Here is a 17,063-nt window from a genome sequence, read left to right as displayed (position 1 = left end):
TCCTCTTTATAGCCTGCATTAGAGGTAACACTTCCTACTCCATTTTCTGAGCAGGAATGGCATCTCAGACATCTGCACTGGGAATTAAATTGAGTGAGTGGGGAGGTGGGGCGGATCAAAAGCTTCACGAGGCTGTTCACTTGGGTCCCCCCTCTTGCCACGTGCTGCCGCCATGGGTTATGTCCTTGCCCGTCTTCTTCTCTAAGTCCGTTTGTGTCTTGGGGGTGGAGGAAAGGGCAAGATCTTGTAAACTTAGGACTAATTCAGGCCCTTCGGTTGATGGCAGTATAAATCTTTTCTAATTTAAGTTAAATATGTTTTAACCAAGGACACACGGCTATGAAGGTAAATTCCTACAAGACTTTGCAGTGGCTTTGACCCTGCCATACCCCTCCCCACCTGTCATCAGTTGACACATCTGGTTCACACAATAGTTTTATGAACTAATTGACCGACCATCTGGTTTTCTAAAATACTAAGTAAGGCCCTTTTCCATTTCAGAAAACAGACAAAAAGGAAAATTCAGGAAGTTTGGAGGCCATAAATGAGCCCATTCCCCAGCCTATGCCTTTTCCACCCAGCATTATCAGGTCAGGATCCCCGAAATTGGATCCTTCTGAGGTCTACCTGAAATCGAAGACTTTATATGAAGATAAACGTAAGTAGCTGTGGAATATTTCAGGACAGCATGTGACAAAGTCAATTTGAATTTTCTGAAAAACTGGGACCTTTCCATCTTTCAAAACCATATTGAAAAGTTATTCCTTATCCCCATTTTCATATAACTCTGGGCTTCTTCCATTTCTATTCAACATTCATTCATCCATTTTTTTTCAAAACCAGGGATTAAGTACCTACTATCTTCCTAACACCCTAGTAGGTGTTAGGACTATAGAGATAAATAGGCTCCACAGGCCCTGTGCCCAAAAAGATGATTAACCCTAAATGGAAAAGACAAATATGTAATCAAAGAAGTGTGTATAAATAAGTCCAAATGAGCCTCACAGGGATCCAAAGGAGGAGATGGTCAATTTTACCACTGGGGGTGGTAGGAAGTGTCAGATCCTGCTTCACGTAGGAAGTTAAGCCGGAACCACATCTTCAAAGACGAAGAGGTGTTCATGAGACGAGAAAAAGGGAAGGAAAGCAGGAGTAACCTTTGCACATTGACCTTGCACGGCCCGAGTTCTGCAAGTAGCCCAGTTCAGCTGGGTGCATTTGGCACAGGAAACCAGAGCGGAGAGCAGGGACAAGCAGGCGGAAGAGGGTGGGCGAGGCCATTCTGAGGAAGCGGGAGTCCATCATAGAAAGTATGGAGAGCCTCGGAATGGTTTGTAGGGATGATCATCTTGGACTTGGTTTCAGAGAGATTCTCCTGGCGGGAGTAAGAGGAATGGTAAATCAGAGGGTGTGCAGCCTGAGGAGGAAACCAGAGTAGACCGCTCAGAGGAGCCCAGCTGAGAGGTGATGAGCAGAGAGCATGCAGAAGACAGAAATTCAGTTTTGTGCTAATTTACTTAAAATGATAAATCTTTTCCAAAGTAAAATTGCAGCTTACGTAGGCTTAATTTTTTTAAATTAATTTGTTTCTAAGAAACAGATCTAAATCTACCTTGGAAACTCTGTACACAGGTGGAAATATGTATAATCGACTTCATAGTTATTTAACCAGTTCCAGATCTTTATCTTGATAGGCCCAGGCCATATTCAGAAAGATGAAAACCAGATGCAAACACAGCAAAGCAATAATTTAAATTAATAGCACTATGGGGAATCCCTTTCTTCTGATTTGCCATTGATAGCCTGATATATTCTTAGTATTGGTAGAAACTACTCAGCCCCTTTAGGCTGCACCCATAAAGTAACTGAGTTGAGTTCCAGAGTCTTCTATCCCTAAAGTTCTGTAATTCTAATAAGAATCATTTCTCAAGAGACTGCTTCTAAGGAACATTATCAGGATTTACCCCGTACGGTATCTCAGGTTTTATGTAGTTCCTCAACATGTTTCCAGCAAAGACTTCTTGCTTGTGAATAACATCAATATTTTCTTGAAGGTCAAATTATTTTAGTTGTGAAGTAGATTTTCCGGACTTAATATTCTGATGAATGTGACCTGCCCTTGGGGGACAGAATGGGGGGGTGAAGAGCCTGGACCCTAGAAATCAAGTTGGCTCGAAATCTCAGCTCTGCCATTTACTTGCTGCCTGACACTGGGCCACTTATCTAGGCCTCAGTTTCCACAGCTAGAAAATGGGGCTGATGGTAGGTGTTAGCGATCATTATTTTCTTTTAAAATAATACCCGTTTGCAAAATTAGGCTAAGCGAGTATGGAATGCTTTTCAAAAACAAAGGTATTAGTTTAGGAGTAGAATTAAGGCATTTTATGGGCTCTCTTTTCCTAGGATTTGTCCAAATGTTAATTTAGATAATTTCTACCTATCAAATATCAAACTTAAATTGGATGATTCTGTATTTAATATCACAACATTGATTTGAAAGCATTAGGACTTAATGGCAGCATAATGGAAGTGGGGGTAAATGTTTCTGAGCAATCTCAATACAAACTTTTGTTTAGAGCTGAAAACAAAGATTTAGGATTGAACTTTTTTTTGTACTAGTATGTAGTGGTATGTTCTTGTGTAAGTTTTCACCTACAAGAAAGTTCTGAGGTTATAGTTTATTGAACTCTGTAATATCCTACTAAATAATTGCATTGTTTTATTGTAATCCTTTTTAAATAAATCAAAGTATTTTGTTTTACTTATTTATGTATATTTTTCTGGTTTCCCTTAGCACCAAACACCAAGGACTTGGATGTTTTTCTTCGGAAACAGGAGTCGGGGTTTGGCTTCCGGGTACTGGGAGGAGAGGGACCGGACCAGTCTGTAAGTTCACATACTTCAGAATTTGGCCGTTCCTATGAACTTTTAGGGGCTATTTGGTAGAATATGGTGATTTTGTTCTTTTTTTTTTTTTTTAAGATTTTGATTTCTCTAAGCATCTCATGAATGAGAGGAAGAACTGCATTTCTATTAGTGTGATGGTCTCCCAGTTACCTTGTTGTGGCTGAGGCTAGAACTGAATATGTCCACTGTAAATTGGGCAGTAATTAATTTCTGTCTTTCTCTACGTGCCTACAGCTTATTTTCAATTTTTATTTCCCTTTGCCTTTGTTAAATTTTAAGACCTTTGCCTTCTCTAAGAAAGAAGCATCCTGTTTACCACCATCGGTCTGTCCTTTGCTCCATAAACAGGTGGCATGAGCCTTTGCATATTCTGTCACTTACTCTTATTAATGGGTTGACATTTTCATGCTCAGTACTTTGCGTGCCATTTCATCCGCTATACCTAGGAAAATATGAAATAATTGATATTTCTGTTCAGAAAGCATAAGGGTTATGTTTGTAAAGCATTTAAAATGCACAACTTCGTACACAATTCTCACATAAAGTTTAGAGAACAAATGTAATGGCTTCTATTTTTAAGTTTTGCCCTTAGTCTGAATGACAGAGAAGTAATGTACTTTGTAGAGTTGGAGAACATATTTAAGTTTTTTCTGTGTGATATAAGAAAGACATTATTATCATGCTTGGAAGATAGGTGAGTAACAATAACCTTTTAAAATGACAGGCTTCTTTCTATTTCTGGATAGAATAGTTGATTTATGTATTATAAATGTGTTCTAATTAGCCATATTGGCTATAGTTAAAACAATTATAAGAGACAAATAAAGCTCAAGACGGGTCAGCTTATACAGGGCAATTGTTCTTGGTGGAAGACATGATTTTGTTTTAATGCTTCCTATTTTGTTGGTACATATAGTGGTGACTAAGACATTTTCAGAATTTATATCAAACAACTTGGGAGAAACCCTTCTCTTAAATGTCAGGTTTTAGCAGCTCTGAAACTAGCCCGAACATTCAGGATTCCCTAATAACAGGATTCTAATTGCCGGCAAGCAAAATGAGCCAGATCTGTTTACCTCGATGTAAGTGGACCTCAGGCCACTCTGTTCCCCCCGAGATATATCTACTGCTTTGAGATTTAGGAACAAGAAATGTTTCTGGGTTGTAAATACTGAATTTCCACTAGTAACCATATGTAATGGGAGTTTCTTGAGAATTATCCCAATTGTGGTGAATGGTGTGTAGAAAACCTTTGCAGATGCACTTAATACACTTTTTGTACTTTTTAGTAGCTATTCCACAGAACTGCATTTTCTGAATTCAGTGTCTTTTGTTGTATTGCTAAAAGTGATAGTGGCAGTTTTTAAGTTATTGAACAGCTTTGCCTTTTCCACCTTGTGTCTACGCATCGCTGAAGATCCAGAAGGGATCATGTAGTGTGGTGATGTGAAGTGCCCTTTTAGAGAATGGTCACTTTCTAAGATACTACCGTTCTCAAACGTTCATAGTTGAACTGCAAAAATACGTTAGTTTGTGTAGTACTGGGTCAGGAAGTCTTTAACTTAGTTAAGGGTCGTAGTAGATCTTAGTTGACTGTAGAGACCAACCTACACTTTGTTTTCTTATCAGATCTACATCGGGGCCATCATTCCTCTGGGCGCAGCGGAGAAAGATGGTCGGCTCCGTGCAGCTGACGAGCTGATGTGCATTGATGGGATTCCCGTGAAAGGGAAGTCTCACAAACAAGTCTTGGATCTCATGACAACGGCGGCTCGAAATGGCCACGTGCTATTAACTGTCAGAAGAAAGATCTTCTATGGTGGTATGTGAGCCTGTTCCCGCTTTATAGGTTAATCAAGAAACAAAGAGACTTAGGCCGTTTTCTATATGGTTTTGCAGGTATTTTAGTATGTTTCCTGGTGTATCAGATAAGCCATTTGGTGTGATCCAGAGCCTCATCATGGAAGGCCATTTAAGGTCAAAAGGATCCGGAAATAATACTACTACTAAATTTGGGCCTCTGTATTAAGACTATATTAACGTATTGACAGATTTTGCCAAGGTTATTGTAGACGGGAATATCAAGTTAAAGTCTGTTTTCTTAAAAACAAATACAGTTTTTTAGTCATACCAAGAGATCCCTTGAGCTGAATATAAAAAAACTTGGGATCCTGATGAATTGCCAAGTATTCAAAGAGGGCAGAATGTTTCTATTTGAGAATTTTTAATATAATGTCATTTCACATTAAAAAATAAAAACATTTATTGAGTGCTTCACTCTGAGACATACCGATTCTTTTATTTAGTCTTTACAACACTAGGCTGTAAATACTGTCATTATTCAGTTTTACAGTTACCCACAGAATGGTTGAGAGACACATAACTGATGAGTAGTAGGGCCAGGGATTAAAACAGGGAGTTTAATTGTAGAGCCCAGGGTCTAAACCATTACATGAGGCTGTGAATACATTTTTCTCATCAATAGCTTTGTGAATATTACACCAGAATTTTTAGAAGTGAATTCTTGCCACTTTAAGATTTTAAAAAGACAACCCTGTAGCACAAGAGTGTAAGCCTCATCGAGGTAGGGATATTTATGCATTTAGTTAACTACTGTATCCCCCACACATAGAACAGTGCCTGCTCAGCACAGAGTGGACATCAACGAATGTTTGTTGACTTGATGAATACTTGCATTACTCTTAAAAATGAGGCACGGTGTTTTTGATTGCAGCATCCAAAGGAAAGGCCTGCCTGTTTCCCTAAGTATCAGGCATTTAGAGACTCAGATTTAATGCAGCGTTGGTTGTGTTGGAGGCAGAACATAACCACATGCAGTAAAAAATGTTGTACAGCCAGAGGCTGGCTCTCTCCCGGAAAGCATCATGAAGAAGTTTCGTAGTAGTTTGGTATTACTGGAGGCATTTAGCTAATGCATTATAACCACGCATTATACAAAAACAAAACAAAACAAAACCTTTATTTTTCATTAATGATTGGATGTTGGGCCGCACTTTGTTGAAATTCTAAAACATAATCTCAGAATCATGTAGATTTTGAGCCAAAAGAGCACTTAGAAGTGGGTATTCCTCAGGGGCGGCGTATTTTATTAATGATGGCTCGGATCAAATTATGGCACAAAATTTGCCTGTTTTTTTTTTTAATCAGTTAGGACTAACTTGTGTTATTCTTTCTTGAATTCTGATGTCATACTTGAATAAGAAAAAAAGGTATAAGTTAATTCTCCATTTGCTGGGGATTCCTATGACCTATTCTACGCCTAAGAGAATTGGCTGTTCATGTGGACAGCTTGTCATATGCTGGATGGGGTAGGTGGAGGGCTGCTGATGGTTAGCGCATCTGGTATCATCAATCAGGAAGATTGCAGCTGTAAAACACATTCTAACTTCTCAACCAGTGAGGGGCAGCACCTCTGCCCTGGTGCAGTGACCCCAGCATCACATTATTCAGTTTTATTATATATATATATATATATATATATAAAATATATATTTAAATATATATTATATATTATATTTATAATATATAAATATAAAAATAATATAATTTGTAGTATATATATTTTATATTTGATATATTACATATATAAAATATATATAATCTTCGTCCTGCACTAAGTTATATTTAACGTTGATTTTAAAAGGAAGTGTACTGGGTCAGTTTTCATTACCAGCTTTTGTTAAAATTACTGGTCAGAATCCTGCTGGAATTAAGACAATTTCAAGAAGAATTGGTTTGCCATGAACTTTCATGGAAGCTTCGAAAAGCTTCCTTTAAAATGAGAAGACCTACCATTCTTCCAGTTATACACTGGTAGAGTATTGAAGTTGTCAGACCCACTGATGCAGCCTACAGCTGCGCCCGATGATGTCCAGAGCTCACGTGGGGGGACTGCTTCTCTAGGCTATAGGTTATTCGAATCTGCATTTTCCTGTGAGAGGCTTAGCGCAGAAACACTTTAGTCAACAAAAATTATGATTTCCAGAAATATCAGACTTGTTCATGTTTATTATAGAGAAACAACCTGAGGATGATAGCTCTCAAGCCTTCCTTTCAACACAGAATGGCTCGCCCCGCCTGAACCGAGCAGAGGTCCCAGCCAGGCCTGCTCCGCAGGAGGCCTATGATGTAGTCTTGCACCGAAAGGAAAATGAAGGATTTGGCTTTGTCATCCTCACCTCCAAAAACAAACCACCTCCAGGAGGTAAGGGCTGCTATATCCTACTGTCCCTGCAATTTCAGTTTTCTGAGTCTCCCAGTGGGCTTCGTGAAACTAATTAGGAATTATGTATAAATTGCCTTAGAGACTTATCTTTTTACGAACGATGAATATTTTCTTTATTTTCAAAACCAGGTAGTCTGCATCTGAACTTCCAGGCCTCAGGTTTAGCTATCATCTCAGATTCCATAACATCAGTCTTAGCGGCTCCGTTTGCACCCAGATTATACCGTGGCAGGATATGGGGGGGGCGTGCCCTATGAGATTCAGCAAAAGGACAATGCTGAGTTTTTTCAAATAAGGAGGCATAGGTTTTTGGTTCTTTTTTTTTTTTTAGGAGAAACTGCGTATGCAGAAATGAATTAAATGCTAGAAGTAGTTGAGAAGAAGCAAAACGATTAATAGAAAAATCTTGACCCAAATATGTCTTAAATAGTCCTTTTGTGTTTAATCACAATTGCCACATTCCAGCTATAAAGGAACCTTCTTAAATGACAAGAGGCATTTTTATCTTTTATAGATGCGTCAGTGAAAGGTAAAAATTTTGTCAGAACTTTAAGCATTAATCTAAATATCCTGAACCCAGTTTAACAGAATACTGTCACCTGGGAAGGATGAGTGTATGTATTATTAATTCCTTCAACAAAGGAGGACTTACCTCTAGTCTGTTCAGGGCTGTTACAGTCCAGCAAATTAAATATTTGTCTTGCCTTTATGTTTCTAAGAAATAATCATCTTTAAATATAATTATAACATCCAAGACGAACCATGAGAGACGATGGACTCTGAGAAACAAACTGAGGGTTCTAGAGGGGAGAGGGTTGGGAGGATGGGTTAGCCTGGTGATGGGTATTAAAGAGGGCACGTTCTGCATGGAGCACTGGGTGTTATGCACAAACAATGAATCATGGAACACTACATCTAAAACTAATGATGTAATGTATGGGGATTAACATAACAATAAAAAACTAAAAATAAATAAATATAATTATAAGATCCAAATGAATGTAAGATGAGAACCAGAAAATTGAGATTGATCTATCATACTTGTCTGGTGACTTTATTTTTCCAAGTCAAATGGTAAACATCTTTGACCACAGGAAAATGTGTGCTTGCCTTTGCCAGTGGATTTGATTATATCCCGAGTAGTGAGATCCTCTTAGACTAGAGGGTCACTAAAATCTTAGAAAAAGAAGAAAACCCTTGCAGGAGTGTCGGAAGCCAAACCAGTTTGCAAAAATCTTGCTAAAATTAATGCAAGTGTGTGAAGGAAGAAGATTCTGTGACATGGATGAGTTATTACTCTAGTATCAGGTCACTGCTCATGGATACTAGTTTCCATTTTCCAAAAGCAGTTGCTATGGTAACACTTGGAACTGGAACTGTCACTGATGCTCTGAGGATGATTATGTGGCCTGTGTTGGAAAAATGAAAGAAAGCAGGTTTTTGGTGGATTTTGTATTAAAGCTTTGGAAATCAGTATTTCCCAAACCAGGTAACCATTTTAGATAACCATATCTTTATTCTCATGCCATCCAAGAATCCCATGCATTCAGATTAACAAAAACAGTGCAAGATTATTACTCAGTGTGAGAGATGCTAGCCGCTTTTTATACTGAAGAGACTCCTTTTCTAGGACTGCTGAAATTAGGGGAGAGTCTAGGGCCTACCATAAAACAAAGCAATATGGAGGAATTCAGTAAAATAAGTTGCATTACTTATATAGGTTTAACATTTTTATATTATTCATTTATATTTAAAATGTATGTTGCATCTTAATATGTATTAAGTATATTCTTTTTATTTGTGTATGTTTGTCTATATTTAGATTTTTCAAATATTTTTATATTTATTCATTTTAATTGTTTCCTTCTATTTTGATGGTTTTGTGTACCTTAGATGCTGGATCTCTGTATAAGACAGTGTCATTAGCTGTTGGGCTCTGGAATCAGACAAACTCAGATTCAAGCCCTGCTTATGTCTTTTAACAGCTGTCTGATCTTGGGCAAATTACTTACCCTCCAAGAGCTCCAATTTCCTCTCTAAGATGAGGATGATGATAACACTTCCTGTCTCATAGGAGTCTGAGGATTAAAGGAGATCATGCCTTAGCCTGGACCTTCAATAAATGTTAGCTGCTGGTGCCTGTTGGAGCTTCTGCTGCTACCACCATTGTGTTATTTATAAAAGTGTTTGTCACTGTCTCTTGCTTTTTTTTTTTCTTTAAGAAACTTTAAAAAGTTTATCAATACTTGAGTAACAAGATGGGAAAGAAAGCCCAATTAAAATGTAAGATTGAGGCAGCAGCTCATGTGTAGCAGGAAATGAGTGTTTGCAGCTCATTAATTAGCAACCTGAATGGTAAATTAGGCTTCGGGTGCCCGTGAATTTTATATAAAGTACTTGAGCTTTTCAGTCATTGGTGCAAACCCAGAATTGGTAATTTCACTGAAATGCTAGATGATAATCTCATGGAATGCTGAGCCCTGCAAGCCTCCTTCTTGGGATGCCATGCATCTCGTATAGATAGAAGGAGGGCCCTGGGGGGCTTGGATGAGGAGCTTTCACTCCCGAAGACTGAGCAGTCCTGCAAACTGCATTACACAGAAGGTGCGCTTTAGACAAGAGTTAGCACAGGTAAAAGGTAGGAAAGCTCTCAGAATAGATCATTCTTTATAGACCTGGTCTTGGTATAGATTGGTACTCTGTTCAGGATAGGTTCTTTCTTTCTTCTGATTAAATGCATTTTCTGGGGACATTTGTCCCAAGCAGAGTTCCCGGCAGCATCTCTGACACCAGTCATGAAATTCTGAGATTCTCGGGGTGCCTGGGTGGCTCAGTCGTTAAGCGTCTGCCTTCAGCGCCGGTCGTGATCCGGGGTCCTGGGATCGAGCCCCGCACTGGCTCCCTGCTCAGCGGGGAGTTGGCCTCTTCCTCTCCCCCCTCACCCTGCTTGTACTCTCTCTCTCTCTCTCTGACAAATAAATAAATAAAATCTTAAAAAAAAAAAAAAAAGAAGGAAGGAAATTCTGAGATTGTCTGCGGTTGACTTTTTCAAAGATCAGGGATCTGGTCCAGCACTCTTACTGCCCTAGCCCTAGCCCCAGCTTGTGCAAGTGCTCAGTGAACAGAGTCCCTAGAAAAGATCTCTATTTAGGATGAAAAGGCTTGCCTAGTTTTTACTTTGCTAGTGCTTCAGAGGTTTTAGTGTTTCTTTTCTTTAGCACATACTTCTCAGTTCTGGTTGCAAAGGATTCTTTGAGAGGGGACATTTCCAGTTACTGTCCTTTCTTTTCCCGAAAGAAATGTTTTAAGAGCACTGAAGTGACCTCAACAGCTGGACAAGCCAGTCTGGGAGAAGATTTAGGCCAAAGATGAATGAAGACAGATAAATTGGTTTTATGGCAAACGCCTGTGGACTTTGTATATCAACAAAAGCAAGGCAGGACTTCAGACTTTTCCCTAGCTATGTGTACTCTACAGGGTTACCTTGAAAACTTGCCAGTCTGTTCAAAAGTTATCCTTCTCCTGGTCTCTTTGCTGTTTTTAACTGTTTTGATAATACAGCTGTCAACGCCGAGACTGTAATAATCTGACTACTTTTACCTTCCTTCACCCAGACAACTAACCCTTCAGGAAGTTCTGTCCCAAGATTTGCTGATTCCCTTTGAGCACATTGCTCACATGATGAGAAAGGAGCCACTGAGACGTCAGAGATTCATTTTGTTTGATGCTTTCCCAAGTCTGACCAAACCCCTTTCAGCGTGTCAAGGGTCTGAATGATTTTCTTCTCAGGGCAACTAGAATGAACAGCACGTATCAGTAGATCTTTTCTAAGAAGGAGAATAACTAAGGGATTGAGGTAGAAGGTCACCACAGGGCCACTGTCTGGTTCAGCATATGTTCCTTCTTTTTTTTTTTAAAGATTTTATTTATTTATTTGAGAGAGAGAGAATGAGAGAGAGAGAACACATGAGAGGGGATAGGGTCAGAGGACGAAGCAGACTCCCCACTGAGCAGGGAGCCCGATACGGGACTCGATCCAGGGACTCCAGGATCATGACCCGAGCCGAAGGCAGTCGCTTAACCAACTGAGCCACTCAGGCGCCCCTCTTTTTTTTTTTTTTTTTTTAAAGATTTTATTTATTTATTTGACAGAGAAAGACACAGCGAGAGAGGGAACACAAACGGGGAGTGGGAGAGGGAGAGGCAGACTCCCCAATGAGCAGGGAGCCCGATGCGGGACTCGATCCCGGGACTCCAGGATCATGACCTGAGCCGAAGGCAGTCGCTTAACCAACTGAGCCACCCAGGCGCCCGTGTTCCTTTTTTTTTTTAAGATTTTATTTATTTATTGGAGAGAGAGAGCACGAGCAGGGAGGAGAGGGAGAAGCAGGCTCCCCTCCCCCGCCAAGCAGGGAGCCCGATGCAGGACTCGATCCCAGGGCCCTGGGATCATGACTTGAGCCAAAGGCAGACGCTTAACCGACTGAGCCCCCCCAGGCGCCCCTCAGCATACGCTTCTGACCTGCTGTCCTCTCTGCAAATTGCTCACACCTCCTGGCACAGGACGTGGCCCGTACTGCTCGGGTGCTTTTCTAATTACTTTGTTTTAAGGAAAATGGTATAATAAGTGCTTGATATAATTCAGAGCTAAAAGGCACTTGCTTCCAACATTGACTTCCTCTATTTTAGGATAAAATCTCTCACTGTAGAATCTTAGAAGAGCCAGGGAATGGCCCTGTCTGTGGGGCTATAAATCACAGCCAAGAATAACTTCCAGTTCAAATGAAGGCCTATTAAAATGTCCCTGACATACACTTACTATGACTCAGAAATACTACTAAGGAGCCCATTTTACGATGAAAATTAAACATAGAGTGCCATTTTAAATATTAATTATCCCTATTCGTAACAATCAGTAGTCAGCAGGAGGCAAATGCCCGACAAGTTTACCGATCCAGGTAAGGAAATTCTTAAGGAACCTGGGAGGAACATTTCTTAATACAAATGCCCCTTATTAAAAGGGGTGAAAGATATTTTGACAAGATCTCCTGAGTGTCTGAGAACTCGTTTTAAGTCATAACAGCAAAGTGTCTTCATAGTCTAGGAGAGCCTTCAGCGTCATGAGCCAGTAGAACTGTGTGGTGTGTCTTGGCAAATGTCTTAGCCTCCGCTTTGTGCATTCAGGGCAGGATTTTATCCCTGAGCCAAATAATCTCAACGTTAAACATTTCATGTTCTGATTCCCCTCACCTCTCCCAAAAATCTAAAGGCACAAACAAAAGGAATTTTGCTACAGAACTAAGTAGGATTTAACGGTCAGTCATCTCACCATGCCTGGATTTCTGGGCAGTAACAGAATTCTGAGTCCTAACCTTGAATCTGAACTGCATTTATTTACAAGGCCCCCCGTGGGAGTAAATACGCCTTCAGCAGAACCAAAGATGGTCTCGTTGTGGCAGTTTCCGAAATAGTCAAAATAGGATGCAGTCTCAATGGCCAACAATAAGCAAGAAGCATCAGTTTCGTGGGAGAGTATCGTAAATATCAGGGAGGTCAGTAGCCTTCAAACAGGATCGTTAGGAAGGCAGCATAAAAATTGGAGAAAGGTTTATGGTGAGTGGAAAACAGCACCGAGGTTTATGTGCTACTCCTGCAACTATGTAAGGAGTGTGTATGCATGTGGGGCCCAGAGGGGACCACGGTACAGCAATAGTCATAGTTGGGTAAGGTCATCGCATGTGACACTTTTTTGCTCTACCTTTAAAGAATGTGTTTTGATGTTATGATGTTGAATTTTTAAGTGATGATAAATCCGACGCTAACGTATCTTAAATAATGGAAAAACCTGGGCGTTTTCTTCCCCCTAGTTATTCCTCATAAAATTGGCCGAGTCATAGAGGGAAGCCCAGCAGATCACTGTGGAAAACTGAAAATCGGAGATCACATCTCTGCGGTGAATGGGCAGTCCATTGTTGAACTGTCCCATGATAACATTGTTCAGCTGATCAAAGACGCTGGTGTCACGGTCACACTAACGGTCGTTGCTGAGGAAGGTAAGGAACCGGGCACCCCGCCTTGCACGAGCTCGTGTGAGCGGGACGAGTGGTGGCCGTTTCTCCATGTGCTGGAGAAGCAAGCACCAGAGGGGAGAGAGATGGGTCATACTTGTCAGATCTTATTTTCTTAAGATAATGTGTTCAGTGTCTGCTTGCTTGAGTGAGGGAAATCCTCTAAAGATTCAAAGGCAGTCACTGTTGATACGGAGCCCTTCTTGTCAGGGCCGAGCCCAGGGCGCCCCTCCCCATGGCCAGGGCTTTGTTCTGGGGAGCCGCTGTCTAAGTGGGGGGGGCGGGCAGTACGTAGGAATGGCCAGGAAATAGGGCATAAAATGCATCTAGTGTCTTGCCTTTTCGTCATTAAGGGTTTCTAATTAGGAATTTTGAAGAGCACCCATTTGGGCCCTTTGTTCATGAATTACAAGGCAAGGGTTACGTAATGCGCCTCTCATTTTTCCCGAGTTTGCAAAACGGAGGAGGAGAAGCCCCACAGAGCGGAATTATGCAGAGTCCATCTTTCCTGTTAAAATCCCTTGTACTGTGATGGGAGCTCATGCCCCGCGGTGCCCCGCGGCCCTCTAGTGTCGTCAGTGTTGGGGTCTTTTTGTTCTCGATTCTTCCATTCTTCGCTCATCGCGCTGCCCCTGTCTCCTACACTCGTTCATAGCGAAGGTAGCACGTGATCTCCTGCGTCCCAGCGCGCACAGGGCCACTTGCACCTGCACGTGAGCGCTCCCAGCCGCTCGAGGAGGCCTTTTCCAGTCCTCGGACCCGGTGACATCCCCGCCCCGGCCCATTTCCCTTTTCTGGTCTGGTCCACACTCTGCCCAGACTCTGTCCCAGACTGTGCTGCCCCTTCCTCCTAAAATCCTCCTCCGCAGAAGCCCGAGTGCTTCCCCACTCTCTGCACAAAAAGCGGTTTATGAGTTTGCTCCCAGCCACCTTTTACATCGAACTCCCCGGGTTCCTGCCAGATCTGCTCCGGAGCGAGGCCTCTGCGGCCTCTGCACCCACGGGCTGCCCCCCGGCCCCTGCCCTGAGCCCCCCCCCACTCCGCCGCTCTGCGGTTCACTGAGCATTGCTCCTGCCTGATGGTCCCCCTGCCAAAATGCCCTGCTCTTTGAAGACAGAGAATATTATCCGTTGACTGTGATCTTAGTAGGCCATCAGGAAATATTTTTTGAATGAAGAAGTGAGTTAAATGGATGAACGAACATTCATCCCCTCGATGAGGGGTTGAGGAGGCGAATGAACAAAGGGACAAAGTACAAGTCAGGAGGCTTGCAGTTCCATGCCGGTACCTAGCAGAGGTGTTAGAAACCCAGTAGAAGTGAGGCCTTTGACAGTGTTCAGGGACACCTGTCAACTAGTTGGATGACCTGAAACAAGCCACTTCATGTTTCTACCCTGCAGGTTTTTGTCTATGGAATGGGGACGATAATGTCTGTTTCAGGATCTCCATGAAGATTACAGGTGAAAATGTACCTAGCCTGGATAAGTACCCCGAGGTGCTCATCTAATGGTAGCTGGGTCATTTCACCCCACCTGTGCATGGCTGGGCCCCGCATCCAGGTCTCTGCCACAGCTCACCACCTAAGGAAAGAGTAGTCATATTTAGTAAGCACTGAACGATGTGGCAGCTGTTACCCCAAACGCTGGACGTCCGTTCACTTATTTCCTGCTCACGCTAATGCTAGGTAGGCACTATTACTTTCCCATTCTGTAGATGAGGACACTGAGCCCCCGAGCAGTTGGAGAACTTGCCCACGGTCATAACACTCATGACAGAAACGGTGTAGGAGTCCGCAGACTGGCCCCAGGATCCATGCTCGTGACAGCTGGGCCTTCCCCAACCACAGTATCCAGAATAATCCTGCTCGCCCCGCTCGACTTTGCCTCCTTGCACTGATCTCTACCTGAGATGATTTAAGCTGTGGTTTCTTTGCTTATTGCCCTCTCCCCCTGCCAGCATGTAGAGTCACAAGATTCCTGAAGTTAGAGGTCTTGTCATGTTCAGTGCTGAATCCCAAGGGCCTAAAACAATGTCAGGCACGTAGTAAGTGCTCAATAAAAAAGTTCTCGAAGGACTGTTGTTACTTAATGTGATTTGGGTCATGTTTCTTTGTCACCCATTTCTTCACCGTGATTTCTTTACTACGATCTCCAGAGCCTGCTTTTTAGCCTTAAATTTGTTCTGTGACCCACAAAGAAAAGCAGACGTCGGCGTCCCAGGAGATCACATTTTAGGTCTGTTTGGAGAATGAGGTCTTAGACTTACATCACTGTGCCTGGGGCACAGCAGTGAGAGAAGCTCCCCGAAGTAGTGGACCTAGCAGTCCTGGGGCTCAGTGTTTCTCTAACCATGTGTCGAAAGGACCAGTGACTTTTCCAGTCCACCACAGCCAGCATTTTTGTAAAATACATAGAAGTTAAATGAAAAATAAAAACGAAGACATAAAATCATTCTGTCAAGTCATTAGAAAATGTTCTAAATGCTTACTCTCAATATCTATAGACATCTTACTGCTGACTGACCCAAGAACCACACACTCAGTAGCCCTGGGATAGAGGGTTCGGTAATAGAATTAGTAGAATTTTTTTTTTTTTTTTTTTTTGCCAAAATTACCTTTTATCATTGATGGTATTTTCTCTGAGAGGTTATCCAAAATTGCTCGGGCATTTTTCTTAGAGGAAAAATTAACTTTGACACTGTGGTCCAAATACTTCTGGACATACTCCAGATTTTCTCTATAGTGCCAGTCGGTGTTTAGGAAAAATAGAACAGTGGAAGGAAACCCCATAGCAGTACATGCTTTAAAGTCTTAGTTCAGGGACACCTGGGTGGCTCAGTCAGTTAAGCATCTGTCTCAGGTCATGATCCCGGGGTACCGGGATCGAGCCCCATGTCGGGCTCCCTGCTCAGCAGGGGAAGCTGCCTCTCTCTTTCTCTCTCCCTCTCCCTCTGCCCCTGCTCATGTGCTCTCGCTCTTGCTCACTCTGTCTCTCAAATAAATAAAATCTTAAATAAAAATAAAAAATAAAGTCTAATTTCATATGTAGGCGCAGCCTGTTAAAATGCAATCACATTTGACACGTAAAAATCACATTTCAGCGTTACACCTTATTTTATTGTATACTCAAGTGTTACTAAACTATGAAAACATTCAGAATCTCTTCTTTTTCTCGGGAAAAAAAAAGTCAAAAGTGTCTCTTCTGTCCATAAAAATCCCATTCGTGGAGTTTGTAAGTCTTCCAAGTTTCTCATTGTATTCGGTATAAAATCTATCAACTGCACTGAAAAGTCAAATGAATATTTATCGCCCTGGAGCTGTCTTCAGAAATCACACCTTCACATCAGTCGGTATTTCCCCTCGGGTGCTCCTTCCCTACTGCCCAGAAGCCGCTCACTGTTCATAGATACAAGACAGCTGGGAAAAGAAAAACCTGGTGCTTCCATTCTGTTTTCCCCTTTCACCAGATACTGTTGAATAGTTCCGGCTTTTTGCGCCAGGGAAGTGGTTAACCAAGTTCCCAAGCCACGTGTCACGTCTGCTCTAAAACTCTCCACCGGTCGGTGGCTCGAGGCTCCCAGCCTTGCCCGCGGCCCGGCCACCGCGCCGGCCTGTGCCCTGGAACGGGACGGAAATGGACCGCGCCTGGCTCTTCTTGCTGACCGTAAAGAAATCTTTACATCATACTGTTTTTCCACATTGATTTCTACTGCCGTGCCAGGGCCTGATCATCCCATGTTTTTTGGGGTGTTTTTAAAGCTTTTATTTATTTATTTGACAGAGACAGTGAGAGCAGGAACACAAGCAGGGGCAAAGGGAGAGTGAGAAACAGGCTTCCCGCGG

At 42.0% G+C, this 17,063-nt stretch overlaps 1 protein-coding gene across 5 annotated transcripts in view; it reads left to right on the top strand.

Annotated features, from left to right (window-relative positions):
• Positions 1-17,063, top strand: part of MAGI3 (membrane associated guanylate kinase, WW and PDZ domain containing 3) — a 237,126-nt gene that overhangs the window by 203,684 nt on the left and 16,379 nt on the right. For all 5 annotated transcript variants that reach the window (XM_064588609.1, XM_064588608.1, XM_064588607.1 and 2 more), the window contains 5 exons: positions 502-658; positions 2,795-2,886; positions 4,537-4,729; positions 6,944-7,132; positions 13,021-13,206. In XM_064588609.1, coding sequence (XP_064444679.1) covers positions 502-658; positions 2,795-2,886; positions 4,537-4,729; positions 6,944-7,132; positions 13,021-13,206 — 817 coding nt within the window. The remainder of the gene's footprint in view (positions 1-501; positions 659-2,794; positions 2,887-4,536; positions 4,730-6,943; positions 7,133-13,020; positions 13,207-17,063) is intronic.

This window comes from Mirounga angustirostris, unplaced genomic scaffold, assembly GCF_029215605.1.
Source record: "Mirounga angustirostris isolate CCGP_5_RB_7025 unplaced genomic scaffold, mMirAng1.0.hap1 SCAF_4, whole genome shotgun sequence".
Classification (NCBI taxonomy): domain Eukaryota; kingdom Metazoa; phylum Chordata; class Mammalia; order Carnivora; family Phocidae; genus Mirounga; species Mirounga angustirostris.
This window is presented reverse-complemented; position numbering and strand designations above follow the sequence as displayed.